The following is a 15,146-nucleotide window of genomic DNA, read 5'->3' as shown; positions in this document are numbered from 1 at the left end:
CGCCGGGCCGGGGCTGGGGGCCGTCGGGCGGCGGAGGCACCTGGCCTCACCCCACCCCTCGCGGTGCAGAGGCGGAGGCCACGGCCAAGCGGCCGCGCACGACCATCACGGCCAAGCAGCTGGAGACGCTGAAGAGCGCCTACAACACGTCGCCCAAACCCGCGCGCCACGTGCGCGAGCAGCTCTCTTCCGAGACCGGCCTGGACATGCGCGTCGTGCAGGTCAGCGCCCGGCTCCCCGCCGCGGCCCCTGCGGGCTGTGCGGCGGCCGCCGGGCCGCTCACCCCCACCCCCACCCCGCAGGTGTGGTTCCAGAACCGTCGCGCCAAAGAGAAGAGGCTCAAGAAGGACGCGGGCCGGCAGCGCTGGGGCCAGTACTTCCGCGGCGTGAAGCGCACCCGCGGCGGCCCCAAGTCCGACAGGGACAGCGTCCAGGAAGAGGGGCAGGACAGTGACGCCGACGTCTCCTTCACTGGTAACGGCCGCCGCGTCCCCTGGGTACCGGAGCCCCCGCAGCCCGGGAGCCCCGCGGCACCTGCGCCCGTGGGCGGCCCCAGCCCGCAAATCTGACTTCCTCGCTAGGGGAACGTGTGGACCCCGCCCCACCCCCGTCCCCCAGCCGCGGGGTTTGGCCCCTGGGGCGCCCAGCGGCTCCCCTCGCGGGGGACAGCCCCATGACCCACTGTCCCGAAGCAGACCTTTTCAGGGGGCAAGGGTCCAGACTGACCCTCTGGTTCTGGCCCTTGCAATGATTTTTAGGAAGGTAGACAGCACGTTCTGGGGTAAGTGATGAAAAGTTTCAGCTCTTTGAAGTTGGGGGGGGGGTCCAGCCTCCTCTGTGGGATCCGTTCCTCTCAGTCTGGGAGCCGGGGCGACCTCGCTCTTACCCCTTAGTGCCATCCTCAGTTTATGCAAGAGATTCTCTCTGGCTGCACCGTGACCTTGGGCAACTACTCTCGCTGCGTCTCTGAGCCTCAGTTAAGCAGTCTGCAAAACGGGATTGGTGGAATCTGTGCCGCCTTTCTTTCCCAAAGCAGTTTTGGAGACTGTCCCGCAGCCCTGGGTTTTGACTGGCTATCCCAGGCCCTGCTCCCCCTGGGGACCCAGCGTTCCTTAGCCGACGGGTGGGACTGAGCTGGAGAAGCGCCTGGGGCAGAGTGCAGCTTAAATTCTAAAGAGAAGAGGTGGGGGCCGGCCACTGCTGAGGGAGGGGCACCGAGGGCAGGGGTGGAGGAGGGCGGGCCCTGAGCCATGCACTCCCCTTCTGTTGCAGATGAACCATCCATGGCCGAAATGGGCCCTGCCAGCGGGCTCTACAGCAGCCTGGGGGAGCCCACCCCCGCCTTGGGCAGGCCTGCGGGAGCCCCGGGCAGCTTTCCGCTGGAGCATGGAGGCCTGGCCGGCCCTGAGCAGTACCGAGAGCTGCGGCCCGGCAGCCCCTATGGTGTCCCCCCGTCCCCAGCTGCCCTGCAGAGCATCCCTGGCCCCCAGCCCCTTCTCTCCAGCTTAGTATACCCGGATGCCGGCTTGGGCCTGGTGCCCACAGGGGCCCCCGGCGGGCCCCCGCCCATGAGGGTGCTGGCAGGAAACGGACCCAGCTCTGACCTGTCCACGGGGAGCAGCGGGGGCTACCCTGACTTCCCTGCCAGCCCCGCCTCCTGGCTGGACGAGGTGGACCATGCGCAGTTCTGACCGAGGCTCCCAGCTCCACCAGCACCGGACTCGAGGGGTGGGGGCGGCCGGGCGGCCGGAGCTGCGCGGCCCTCCTTTCTTGGACCTCTGCAGGGCGCAGGCACCGCTGGCAGCAGTGGGGACAGGAAGAGGACCACAGGAGAGGGCTCCTTTCTACAGAGTGCCCCCCCGCAGCCCCTCCCTCGGCGGCTCCTCCCTGGACACAGGGTCCCCCTTGGGGTGGCTGCCGGGCAAGTCTGTTTTGTAAGCAGATTTCTCCCTTCATGGACCAATTAACTGGACGCTTGCAGTTTCCAGCCCCGAACCACCACCCGCCCAGGCTGGGGCTTCACTCCGGGCCTCGCGCCACCTGGAAGATGCTTTACTTTCTAAAATTTAAAAAATAGTACGAACTGTGCTTTTATTTCCCCAGCGCCATCTGCCTGAGCTGTGTAGCCCGGCGTTAGGTCAGAGATGGGTGTCTTCTGTCCAGGCACGAGGTGGCCAAGGGGGGGGACCATGCCTATGTCCTTCCTGGTCCCCCTGGGAACCTCCCTGACCCCACCCCCCACCTTCCCAGGAGCCCCCTCTCCCCTCTTCCCTGGGGCAGCTGGCTCTAGATCTTTCTGTTCTTGACTCCTCGACCCGTCCAGAGAGATGCCACTGGCGGGGTGCCCGCCTTCCCCACGACCAAACCTTTAAGAGCCTGGAGACTTTCCTCCCGACGCGGCAGCCCCAGGCCCTCAGCGTCCAGGCCACGCCCAGCCCACCGATTTCCGTTGCCAAACAGCCTGCGGCCCTCCCTCTGGGAGCCAGCTCTAACTGCCTGCGGACTGGGCCGCGTCCTGCGCCCGGGGCGTGTAGCCGCGCCCCCAGACTCAACGCCCTGGGTGAGGCCCAGTTATCCCCCTACCTGCATCCCAAGCTACCTGTTGGTTCTGTGGACGTCCCGTGTTTTTTATTTACTCTTTGACCATCAGCTCTTTCCAAGATTTCAATAAATTTGTTGGTTATGGTCTAGAAGGTCCTTGTCTTGAGTGGGGCTGGGGGTGCACGTGCACAGGGGGGCAGCCCTCTGGGAGGACGAGGCCGGTTGGAGAGGCCGCCGGCTCCTCCTCAGGATGGCACCTGGTGTCATCGGGCCCCTCTGTCCCTGGATCTCGGTCACACTTCAAGCACCCGAAGGAGAGGTGGGAAAACTGCTGGCCACGGGGGTGGGGGGGCGGCGGGACCCTGGGCCTTGGTCCCCGTCCCCAGGAGAGACAGGGGCTGGAGTGGCCTGGGAATACGCTCACAGCGGGAGCAGCGCCGGCAGGGGCGAGGAGCGTGCGCAGTCAGCTGGTCGGAGATTCACTGCACGTGGTCACGGGGGTCTTGCCAATTTGGATTCCTCATCATCTGCTAACTTGCTGTGTGGTCCTGCGCAAGTGAGCTGCCCCCTCTGAGCCGTTTTCCTCCTGTGAAGTGGAGACGGGGTGGCAGACCCTCCACGGGCGACGGAAGGAGAGAGAGTCTGTGCGTTTGGGGCCTCACCTCGCCCCCGGCGGTGAGCGTTCACTGGAGGGCACCACCCAGCCCTGTGGGCCTCCCCTGGACAGTTGGGGCACGGGGGTGGGGAGGGGCAGGAATGAGCATCCGTGCAGGAAAGAGGGGCTGACCCAGGAAGGGGGAGGGGCGTTCCTGGGAGGAATGTCCCCCGAAGCTCCAGGCTCACGTGCCCCCACAGGGCAGCCCCCAGGACAGGAACGGGGAGACACCGGGAGAAGATTCAGGACTGGACGAAGGGGCCCAGAAACCATTCCGTGGGGGGCAGGGAAGAGCCTGGGCTGCAGCAGGAAGGTCAGACCGCGCCTACTGAGACCAAAGGCGCGGCGCCCGGAAGTGTGAGCGGTCCGGGTTGGCCTGGGGGATGGTCTCAAAGGTCAGGGCCGCCCAGGGGGTGGGGCAGGGTCCTGGAGGGGAAAGGGATCCCCCAGGGAGGAAGGCAGCGGGGCGGGAACTGGGATCTGGGGCCCCTGTCGGCGCAAGTGCGGGCGCGGTCTGACCCGGCAGTCCCGAGGCGGCGGGTGTAAATCCTCCGGTCGCCCCGCTCCCGCCTGAGCCCCTCCCCCAGGCCGCCCGGGACCTTTTAGGCGCTGACAGGTTAATAAAGTGCTAAGTGTCCCCGCGGGGCCCTCCGCCTGCTGGCAGTTGCGGCCGAGCGCGCTCCAGCTGGCGGCGCGTCGATAATCCCGGAGCCAAGTCACTGCGGCGGGGCCGGGGGCGGCGGCCTCCCTCCGGGACCCTCGGGGCGGGCCAGCCCAGCGCCGCGGAGCCTGGAGACCCTGGCGGGTGTGCTGGAGGGGACCCGCGAGATGTACCCAGACACCTGGCAGACGACCACAGCCGCGCCGCAGGGCGCCCTCTCCGAGCCTCTCCGGCCCAGGAGGCCCCGAACGCAGCTCCGGGTCCCGGGACTAGGAAGCCCCTTAGCCGGGTGGGCGTGGGTGGCCCGGGGCTGGCGCAGCGGAGGGGAGGGGTGCGGAGGGGAGGCCCTGACCGCATTGCTGGCGAGGCGCAGGGCAGCCGCCCAGCCAGCACGCCCGGTGGGGACCCCTGTCTGGACTCGGGGCCCCCTTGAGCTTGCTAACCTTTCTGTGGGGAAGGGTAGGACTTGTTAGCTATTTTTTCCTTTTTTCTTTTTTTAAATAGGCTCCGCACCCAGCTCAACTCGGGGCTTGAACTCACAACCCTGAGACCAAGCAAGACCTGAGCTGAGATCAAGAGTCAGACGCTCAGCTGGCTGAGCCTCCCAGGCGTCCCTGGGCTTGGCTTTTATACGCAGCGATGTATTACATTATCAGACGTGAACACCTGAATAGTATAAATAATAACATGGGCCAACACAGAAAGAAAGGGTCTTCTCTTCATTTAAATGTAAAATTTGCACAAGGCGTGCAGAGGACGATCCCAAATCAGAGACATCTCTCTGCCGGTCCCCTTCCTGCTTCATCTCCCCCCTCGCCACCCCTCACAGGACTGGCCGGCCTGTTGGGGGACTGGCCCCCCAGATGTGGACAGGTGGGGGGTGGGGTCCAAATCCTTGGGACTTGCCTGCTTGAGTAGCAAGACTATAAATCAGTAGATTTTCAAAGGAATCAGTCTGGAGCGCTAAATCCCAGGAGCTATAATGATCAATTCTTTAAGCCCATAATTGTTCAAATTACTCTGAGCAACATAAAACATTAATTTTAAGAAATTTAATAGAAAAAAGCTCTTTAAATCCACAACGAGATAAATGACACCTACCACTGCGACCTTTTTCCATACCTTGGTGACAGTGAATAATCTGAAAGTTATTCACATTTTCATTCTTCGTGGAAAATGTTGACAAGCTTTTGGCCGTGGGCGAGGTGCGCGGGGAGCGGAGGGCCCCTTCCCCCTAATTAATGGGGGAGCCACGGCTTCATAAAGCAGAATTTTCATCAGTCTGCCTGGGCGACGTGCGGTGGCAGCGCCCACCCCTCCTGGAGCTGATGCAGCACGGCTCATTTTTTACCATAAAAATATTCCCTCCTGACCAGCGGAGCCCCTCTTGGCACTCAAAAACAGGACACTAAGCAGCCGCTGTAGCGGGGGCCGGTGCATGCCTGGCGTCCAAGGCCAAACCTGAGCGAAAACTTCGGGTTCTGCAGGCACCAGGGTCAGGGACGCACGTGTGTGACGGGCGCAGGTGAGCCTGGGGACGCGGAGTGGGGCTCGGCCCTGCAGGGGTGGCCACGGGCCCCCAGAGCACGCACAGCCCTCGAACCCTTGGTTCTCCATGTTCCTCAGGAAACGTGCAGGTGAGCCGCCCCAGCCAGGTGGCTGGATGTGCTGTGGCCGCCCCCACATCTGCGCGGGAGCCAGGGACACGGTGGAGGGTGCGGGGTGGTGTCCCACACTCCCTGCCAAGTCCCTCACCCCTGTCCTTAGGGGTCTTGTGGGGCCAGGCACCAGAGCCCAGGGTTGGGGGAATTGGCCCAGGCTCCTCTCAAGCTGTGTGACCTTGGGCAGTGGCTCAACCTTTCTGAGCCTGCACAGAGCAGCGTCACGACCTCCCTTCCAGGGTCACTGTGAGGGGTACAGGCTCGGACGAAGGGCTGGGCAGAGGTGGGGACAGTGAGCACCTAAACAACCTTCCTCAGGTTTTGAGGGCAAAGCCCACTGATGCCTGGGCAGACCTGCGGCATCCCCAAGACTTGGTGCGGGTGCGAGGGGCCCAGACCACCACAGGAGCGCCTCGTGTCCCCTTGCCCCCCTTCCCCAGCCCTGCTGGTGGGGAGTCAGAGGCAGGGCGGGGGATTGCTGGGGGAGGTCGTGCCCTCAAGGTGATTTGTTTGGGAAGACCCCAACCCACAAGGGACCCTGTCCTGAGGGTCCCCCGTCCATGAGGGTCCCCCGTCCATGAGGGTCCCCCAGCCCCAAACCTGAGAGCAGCATCGTTCTGCCCCCCACATCCATGGCCTGCCAGCCGTGGGCCAAGAGGTGACCCTGCTGTGACGGGGTGATTTGGCCAACAGCGCAGGAAGACGCACACCACGGGCCTTGAGGGAAAGCGAGTCGGAACCACAGTAAGAGGCCACCGGCCCCCACGGAACGGGCCACAAGGCAGGGCAAACCGGACGGCAGCCAGTGCTGGCGAGGACACGGAGGGCCGGGCCTGGCGCGCTGCTGCTGGGAACCTGGGGCCGCAGGCCCCGGGGACCACAGACAGTCCGCAGTGCCACCCCTGGGCAGCCCCCGAGGAACCCAAACACCCAAATACCAACGTTCATGGCTGCACAGCAGCGGAAACGTGGACACAGCCCGATGGCCGTCCGGCGGCGGCGGAGAACCAGCCGAGATGGTGGCGCGGCTCCGTGGGCCGTGAAGCATCCTGTGGCTGAAAGAAGCCAGACACACAAGGTCACGTGTTATATGATCCACATTTAGGAAATGTCCGGAGCAGGTATGGCCGCAGACACAGGGAGATGCGAGGTCTCGGGGGCGGGTGTAGGAAGTGGCTTTGTGAGGTGCCCAAGATGACGGGGCGTGGAGGGCTTGGGCCGCAGGGCCGATTTCACCCTGTGTGCAAGTCACCTGCGGGGCGGGGGGCAGAAGGAAAGCCAGTGGTAGCTGTGGGGGGACCCCCACTGCTGGCTCACGGGGAGGCTGCACCGTGCAGGGCCCTGGGCCCAGCCTGCAGGGCAGCGAGGCAGCCTGGCAGCAGAGGGACCCTCCCCGGATGAGCACAGCTGGCCTGCGACTCAGTGCCCCCTCCCCGGGAAAGGGCTGGTGTCTTGGCGCAGAGACCGCATTTCCAGCCCCTAGAGGCGCTGCCTGCAGGCATGATGGCCTCCTGGAGTGGCTCCGTCCTGTCCCCCAGCCTGAAGCTCTACCGGAGACCCCTGGCCGTTGTCCCGGGGCTGCCCTGACCGCCAGCGTTTTCTGAGCTCCGGGAAGGGCAAGGGTCGAGACCTGCGATGTTCCAGGGTGACACGGTGACACAGCCCTCTTCACACGCCCCTCCCCCATTTCATTCTCTGCTGGGAGCACGGGGCGGCCGAGTCTGCACTCAGGAGAGGCTCCCCTTCGCCTCCGGGGGGGGCCAGGAGGCGGGTGGCCAGCCGCCCCGCCCATGACAGCTGGCGGGGCCTAGAGAGGGACGCGGAAAGCACAGCCACCCCTGAGCCCCACCAGGTGCCGGCATCTCCTGTTGTACAGGTTCTTCCCGGAGCCTGACATCGCTGTGTCTGCAGCCCCCCGGGGCCCGGAGCCCTGGCGTCCTGGGTGGGGTTCCGCCAGAGCCCCGGACCGTTGCTTGGGGGAATGCCCCCCCATAGCCAGGCCCGTCCTGGGGGGGCTGCCTTAGAGGGCCTGGTGCTGCGAATCTCCTGGTCTTCCAGAAGGTTCTTTCTCAGCTCCGTCAGTCAGAAACCGCTCTGTAGTTTACAGCCAAGACCCCCACAGGCCTTTCCTCCGGGAGGTGGCTGCGGCTCCCCGCTCCCTGACAAATGTTTCCAGCGGAGCTCCGGCTAATCTTCAGAATGACAAGGTTTAAAATTTAATTAGCGGGTTCCTCTTATGCAAACTCTCCTCATTAAACTAAGTGTCCTATTAGTTAAAATGAAGGGGGGGCGTGGATATATGGCTCGCAGGGCAGAGACCCGCAGCGAGGAGGGAAGTCTGGCCCTGGGCAGCGGCCTCAGCTGCTGCCAGCGGCTCATAACTTAGGGGGGGTGGCTTCTCTCCCAGTCCTTCCGGTGACATCAGGCGTCAGAACCCCGGGGGACGGAGGAGCCTCTCCAGCTGGCAGGGCCACTGCACGTTCCAGAGGGAGGACGTCCTGGGTCCCCACCGGGGCTCGGAAAGGTGGGCAGGCCGCTGGTGGGGGCCTCCGTCCCCGAGGGGCCACTGGGCCCTCCCGCCCTGGGGTCCTCCCTGGGGACTCTTCCCCCTGCTCGGGGTCTGGGTCCCAGCGCTGATAAAGCAGGGGGCGTGGCTTCCTCTTGTGCTACAGATGGAAGATGCACTCGTTGTAGGAAACTTGGGAAATGTACAGAATTTGGGACATTAGGGAAACCCACGGGATCCCCCGTGCATTTAATTCTAGCTGAGAAGCCGCCTTGGGGTGCTTGCTGCTCTACCTCCACACGCCGGGCGCACACCCTCGCCGCGCGTGCCATCTCGGCCGCCTTCGCACCCAACCTCTCTGTAACCTGCTTCGTCCTCACTTTGTGTCGCACTGTGGCCATTTCCTGAGCCACCAAATGTCCCTTGAGACATTCTACTGGTGGCCTTGCCTGAGGTCTGGCTGGCCGTTCGGCCCCTCGCATTGTTTCTGCTGGGCTCCTGGAAGCCGGGGCCCTGTCCAGCCTGGGCAGGAGGGCCACTCGCCGGGCTGACAGGGCTCCTGCGGCACAGCCAGGTCCTCTTCCCACGCCCCGGAGCCTGGAGGCGTTGGCCTGGGGCCCTCCGGATCCTGGGGAAGGGTCAGCATCTTCCCTCCCCACGGGCTTCTCCCTGGACCAAAGGGAACAGTCCCATGCTGCCTTCCTTTTCCTTCCTAGAATGTTCCGTGCCAAGGCCGCTCCCCAGCCCCTCCGTAGTCTCCCGTCTCCGCCGGGGATCTAGCACAGTCGTGGGGAGGCCATGGTCACCTTCGTGGCTTACACCCACCCCTGCTCTCTCCCCCTCCCCCCAGGACCCCTGCTCTGAGAACATCCACCCCCGCTCTCTCCCCCTCCCCCCAGGACCCCTGCTCTGAGAAGGGGAACTTCTCAAACTACAGCCAAGAGGCTCGCAGGGGCTCCTGGGAATCCGCACAAGGGCATTATGCCCACGTACTGGCCGGGCCTGGGGGGGGTGGCTCTGGGTTGGAGGCTGGTGGTTTTCAGGCTGGCATCTCAGGAGTGTGGGCGAGGACCTGTCGTTCTCCCCCGCCCCCTACCCTCCCTGAGCCCTGGGAGGCAGGCCCATCTCTACCCCTCGGGGACCCCCGTGGACCCCAGGGGCTGGAGGGCACAGGGCACGCGCGGGGAGGGGGCGGCCCGACTCCAGGGGGTGTGCCCCAGGACGAGGCCTGTGCAAGCTCGCCCCAGCCGGCGGCTCGCAGCCCCCACCCCTGCATCTGGCCATCCTTCTCGTCCATCTGGCCCTTTGTGCGTGGGCCACAGGCGGGTGGGCAGGCACTCCACGGGGGTCCAGGAGGGGCCTGGCTCCCCGCCTCCTGTCAGTGTCCTTTAGCAAATCCTCTGAGGAATTTCTCAGCGGGAGCTACCTCCTGACTTGTGGGGGAGAGAGGGGTCCCAGGCCCAGGGTGGAGGGGGGGCAGCGGGGGATGGAGAGCTGAAGGGGTGAGGGGGGTGAGCGCTCCTACCTCTGGCCCCGCCCGTGGTATTTGGGAAAACGGACCCCAAAACGGCCGCTGTCCTGCTAGCTGTGGGCAGGAGACTGTGGGGTTTAAGTGGCCGCGTTCGCGCCGTTTCCCGTTTTTGTCTTGGTCAAAATAACTCCAGCCCATTAGTCTGTGACTCTAAGTAAACTGTTTAATTAAATAACTGATTCCTGCTTTTAGGTTAATCTCTTATTTACTCTGGGGCCACACTGGAAATATGAGAAGACCGGGGTCCGCGTGTGTTCGTTTCGGGGGTGTGGACTCATCCTGATGGCCGGACGTTTCGCTGTGTGTCCGGCAGCCCGGCTCGCGGGCTGGAGGCTGTGGGTTGGGCTTCACGTTTACAAAGGTCCCTAACTCGGTTCTTAGAGCTTGCGAGCCCGCATCATTGAATCGTATTCGTAAACGAAACTTCAGAACTTACCAGAGAGACTTTCAGGTTAATTGGATTTTTGAAACAACAAAATAATTACACCAAAGAAACTTTTTGTAATGCTAGAAAAGGGAGCTTTCGGGAGCACAGAGTATAGCTATCTAACAAATTAAATCTTTGCGTCCAGCCTCACCCTGGACCGCCGCGCCCTCTGGGGGGGTGGGGCAGACCCCGTCCTCACCCTCTTCCCCTGCAGCGAGGCCGACTGGTCCCGGCCCCCAGGGCCCACGGATGGGGACTTCCGTGAAAAGGGGCCTTTGCAGACGTCAATGTCGCTGAGCGGAGATGAGCTGGCACTGGTGGGCATGGGTCCTGATCCAGTGACCGGTGTCCTGAGGAGAGAGAAATTGAGACACACTCACAGGAATGTGGCCTCAGGAGGACACATGGGAGGTTTGGGGACAAGCCAAGGGCCACCAGGGGAGGCCGGGACAGCCCGAGGGCAGAACCAGCCTGCCCATGGCTTGGTTTTGGGCTCGTGGCCTCCACAGGTGGAGAAGAATCCAGGTGTTTTCAGCCACCCTGTGTGTAGGACTTTGCTAGGATCCCCTGGTCAGCCACCCCCGTGGTGAGGGTCCCCAGGCCTCGGGCAGGGCCTGGGGTGAGCGGGCCGCAGGGACGGGTCCTGGGGACCTGCCAGGTGCTTCCTTCTGTACCACTGGGTCTGTCCCTCCCCCTGTCCTGGCTGTCCGTCCCCAGGCTGACCCGGTAGCCAGGCAGCCTGAGGGCATCTGCAACTTCAACCCGCTGCCCAGTGGTGCCCTGACTTCCTTCTTACAGGCTGGGAGGGGGGGCAGCACACCGGCTGACCGCCCCCCATCGAAGACCCCGGCGACCCTGCCTGGCCCTCCCCGATCCACCAATATTAGAAAGGATTTGTGTCCCCGATAAATAATGCAAAGTTAAATTACATCCGCTCCGGCTTACATGTTCGCATTCCTATTTCTCATCTCCATAAAGAAATGCTGCTCCCGGGCCTCACGGTGGCCCCTGCCAGCTGCCAGGAAGCTCCTAATGAAATTACTGCTCTGGAGGCCCGGGCGGGGGGTGGGGCGGCCCGCCCGCTGGGGGAAAAGGTAAAAGGCCGGAGTTCAAATTATTTATCTCCCTAATAACATAACGGATCGCAGGCATCGAGTGGCCTCGGGCCGGGGGCAGGCGGGTTGATGCATGAGGAGGCGGGAGGGAGGCGTGAGATCTTCCCCGAACTGGCCCCACTGCAAGGGCACGGCAAGGACACGCCTCAGAAATGGCCAGAGCCGGGGACGTGGGGGCCACATCCAGGGAGAGGTGGGGTCAGCGTGACACTTCCGGGGCTCGGGCAGTGAGCACGGCCCTGTGCGCCCTTCAGAAAATTCAGGCCAGGGCACAGGTGCTTCCTTGGGTCCTAGCCCCTCCGTCAGGGCCCAGGTCAGGGGTGGGCTTGTGCAGATGGCTGTCCCAGACCTGGGACAAAGCTGGTGCTTCGAAGATGTCAGGTGCACAATCTTGCCCAACTGAGGGGTCTCTCGGTGTGAGAGCCGGGAGGGGAGACCCTGGGCCTGCCTCCAGGGTGCCAAGGGTCCAGACAGAACGACCTGGAATCCCAGGATGCGGGGACGCCCCTGCTGGCCGACATCCTGGGGAGTGCCAGGCAGCGGGCTATGGAGGGCGGGAAGGGCAGCAGGGAAAGAAAGGGGGTCCCCACCAGGGAGGAGCCCTGGGAGGAAGGGCCTGTGGCCAGAGTTCCTGAAGGCAGCGGCCAGGCAGACCACAGCACGGCCTGGGAAGCCCCCAAAACTAAGACAAAGACCTGCAGCAAGAGTGTAAATCCTTTGTTACCACTGCCAGGAAGGGGGCCCCCTTCCCGACTGCAGAGCCCTCCGGCACCGGAGCTTGCCGGGCCCCTCTGTTCTGCAGACCGTGTCCCCCGGTAGGGCCAAGGATCCGCGCTGGCTCACCCAGGCCCTGGTGGCCATCCCCTGGGTCCCCCTGCTTCCGGAGGGAGCAAGGTGAGCCGGGCAGCTGTTCACCCGGCCGAGTGCAGCAGCCTCTTCATCCTGTATCTTGGGCCCACACCCCACATTTCCTCCCACCCAGGCCCAGCACCTCTGGCTGAGCCCCAGGCCCCGGTTGGACAGGCAGCGCTGCCCCAGTTCTGCCTCCCCCTCTCCTGCCACCCCCTCCCCTCGTATTTATGGGCACTTAATCTGTGTGAGCGGCCAGCCCCAATATATCTCCAAGTATTGATCAGCTTTAGGCTGATAGAAGTTCAAGCTCACAGGGCCTTGCTCTTTGACCCCCAAATAGGGTATGAATCTCAATCGGATAGACTGATATTCGCACACGGCTTCTACCCCGGGCTAGAGGCTGCGGGAAAAATCAATGGAGAGTGCTAATGACTCGCGATTTATAGAGCACCTGTCATTTTAATATTAGAATAAATGTTATATTGCGAAGGGAGGGGACACAGGGGGTCTCAAGGAAGATATTTCTTAGAGAGCCTTTTCTGCTGGAAAATGATGTGCATGGGATTTTATGAAGTCAAATTTATAGACCTCATTTAGGCTTATAATTTAAAACTGCTTATGAGAAAGACATTCAGTAGAGAGCCGGGGTGGGGGGCAGGGGCTGGACAGGCGGGTGGTCCCAGAGCCGGAAGGGGCAGGGAGGCACTGGGAGGGCGGCTCTGGGGCCCAGGGTGCCGGGCTCCGGCTCCACCACGGCCTGAGCGGCTGGGCATGTTGGAGGTGGGATGCGGGGGTTGCCGGCATGACAGGGTCAGTCCGAGCCAGCGGCCGGAGGGAGCAAGGACACGGGTTCCCGCCTGTCTCCACGGCCGGGCCAAGGGCCAGGCAGAGGAAGTAACACCCCAAGAAGGTGAGCTTCCCTGCGGGCGTCCCCATCCACTCTAGGCGAAGCCAGGCACGTGTGTGCACGTCACAGACTCACGTGGCACTGTCTGCCGCCGCACAGGCGCACGTGAATTTGCCACGCACACAGGCACCCACACCTGCGTCCGCCGGCGCAAGCGCGTGCGCGTACACATGGCCGTCAGCCAGGCGCGCGCATACTCCAGGGTCTGCGGGTGCAGGCGCGCGCACGTACACCTGCCGCCGGCGCAAGCACGTGCGCGTACACACGTGTCCGCCAGTGTAGACGGCGAGCCTGGACCTGTGTCCGTCAGCGCAGGTCTGCACACACCTACTCAAAAGCCTTTCGTCCACCTCCTACTTTAAAGCTATTTCTCTGATTTCTCTGCTGAAGAAAATTCTTGGCCCCAAGCTTCCTACCCCTAGTCACCTGTGTCCTGGGCGGGGTGGAGGTCAAGGGGTCCCCCAAGCTTTGTTATTGGATAAACTGTGCTGGGTGACCGGGCCCCGGGGACACCACTGTCCAGCAGGAACGGGGCAGAGGCCGAGGAGAGCGTCCCCATCGGGCTGATGCCGAGACCAGAGGCAGCCGGCCCTCCAGCAGCAGCCTCGCCCCAGGCAGGGGAGAGGAGAGGAGAGGCGCATGAGGCCTTGTGCACCGGACACTTGACCCGTCCCAGCCAGCAGGGCCCCTCCAAAGGTTCTGTGTGTCTGTTGCAGACTGCTAGGCTGAGCACCGCCTGCCCCTCTGGGCCTCAGTTTCCCCAGCTGCGTCTGGAGGGTTTCCTCACCTGCCAGTCTGAGAGCCTTCGAGTCTAGGCTCCGATCTCTGATCCTGGAGAGGCCTGGTCACGACCCGGGCCTGATGCCACAGGCCCCCTACCAGGTAGCAGGCCTGGGGGACTGTGGCTGGCCCTGGGGACCCATGTGCAGGCTCCTGTGAGGCCTGGCCTCGGGGGCTGGGGTTTCCGGCGAGCTGGTCAGGGCAGGGATCGGCCTTTTCCTGAGTGGAATCTTCCCCGGGGAGGCCTCTCCCGGTGTGGGGCTCCTTGCTGAGAGCCGGGGAGATGTCTTCAGGGACGGGAACCTCCCCCAACTCCCATCCAGAATTGCCACCTTCCCTGCCGGGCTCACAGGCTATCACTTAAGTCACGGAGGCTCAGGTCAGGGCCCAGAGGACCCCACCGCACTTTGTCCCAAGGAGGTGACGACTCATTCTCCTCCACACGCTCACCGTGGCCCTGGTGCGGGACGGGCGGGTTTTACATTTCCCACTTTATTAAAGGTGTGTGTGGAGCGTGGGGACTGCTGCCTTCTCTCTGTGGTCAATTCCGCTCCTGGAGGCCATAAATCTCTGGGCCTATGATTTGTGACTCCGCACTCCCGATAAATTAAATCTTTCTTGATGAAAAGGTTGGAGCTCCCGGCTCTGCTTCAGGTCACTGTGCTTGTCCAGAGTGAGTGGTGGGGGGCCCGGGCGGGGCTCCCCGCTGCCCCCCACCAGCTGCCTGCCCACATCGCAGAGCAAGGGCGGGAGCGGGCAGCAGGGACGAGGCTCCCTGGCACAGCTGGGCCCTCAGTGGCACCTTGCTGCCAGACCTGCGGGCCCTCAGCCGCCAGTGGACGTTTTGGCTCTTGGTCTGATGCGTCTGCAGATCTCCACGGTGAGAACAAAGCTGTCCTGGGTTTTCTCAGATGGCAGGGTCACCCGGGACGGGCTGGTCCGGGGAAGCCTGTGAGGGCTGCCAGGCCCTGCCCCGTGGGCCAGCCCCGGGCGCTTCCAGAATTGACTGTCAGGGATCTTTGCCCCTGTGTGGGGGGGCAGAGGTAGTTCTGACCCTTGGGCTTCCGGGGCGGTTTCTCCGGCCACACCTCCCGGCCTCCCCCGGGTTGTAGGTGTTTTCTGAGCCTAGTTCCTAACCCGTGAACTGAGACACAGCCACGGAGCGCTGGCATGGCACTGCACGTGCCCAGCCACCCTTGCCTGGCGGTCGGGCTGGGACCCTACAAGTGCCCCGGCTTCCCCACGGAGAGGGCGGGATGGGGGCTGCCAGACTCCTGCACGGCGGCTTCTAGAGCCACCAGGAAAGCATCCCTTCTGGGTTGGAGATCAAGCCAGGGACAGCCTGACCCTGGCTCGGAACAAGAGGGTGCAGGTAGGCCTCGGACCCCAGGAGGGTCTGAAAGCAATCCACAAAATCATCCAGGACTTCTGACCGCTCTGTGAGTTCGGTGCACATCTGTCTCGGAAACCAAAAGGAATGAGCTCTGCATTTTGGAACAGAAAGATTTAC

At 63.4% G+C, this 15,146-nt stretch overlaps 1 protein-coding gene across 1 annotated transcript in view; it reads left to right on the top strand.

Moving 5' to 3' along the window:
- The window catches only part of LHX3 (LIM homeobox 3), a 6,124-nt gene extending 4,320 nt beyond the window's left edge, over nucleotides 1-1,804 (top strand). The window contains exons 4-6 of the mRNA XM_029920762.1: nucleotides 70-221; nucleotides 303-474; nucleotides 1,273-1,804. Of these exons, the coding sequence (XP_029776622.1) occupies nucleotides 70-221; nucleotides 303-474; nucleotides 1,273-1,691 (743 nt within the window). The 3' untranslated portion in view covers nucleotides 1,692-1,804. The remainder of the gene's footprint in view (nucleotides 1-69; nucleotides 222-302; nucleotides 475-1,272) is intronic.
- The last annotated feature ends 13,342 nt before the right edge of the window (nucleotides 1,805-15,146 follow it).

The sequence above is a fragment of the Suricata suricatta genome, chromosome 13, assembly GCF_006229205.1.
Source record: "Suricata suricatta isolate VVHF042 chromosome 13, meerkat_22Aug2017_6uvM2_HiC, whole genome shotgun sequence".
Lineage (NCBI taxonomy): Eukaryota > Metazoa > Chordata > Mammalia > Carnivora > Herpestidae > Suricata > Suricata suricatta.
This window is presented reverse-complemented; position numbering and strand designations above follow the sequence as displayed.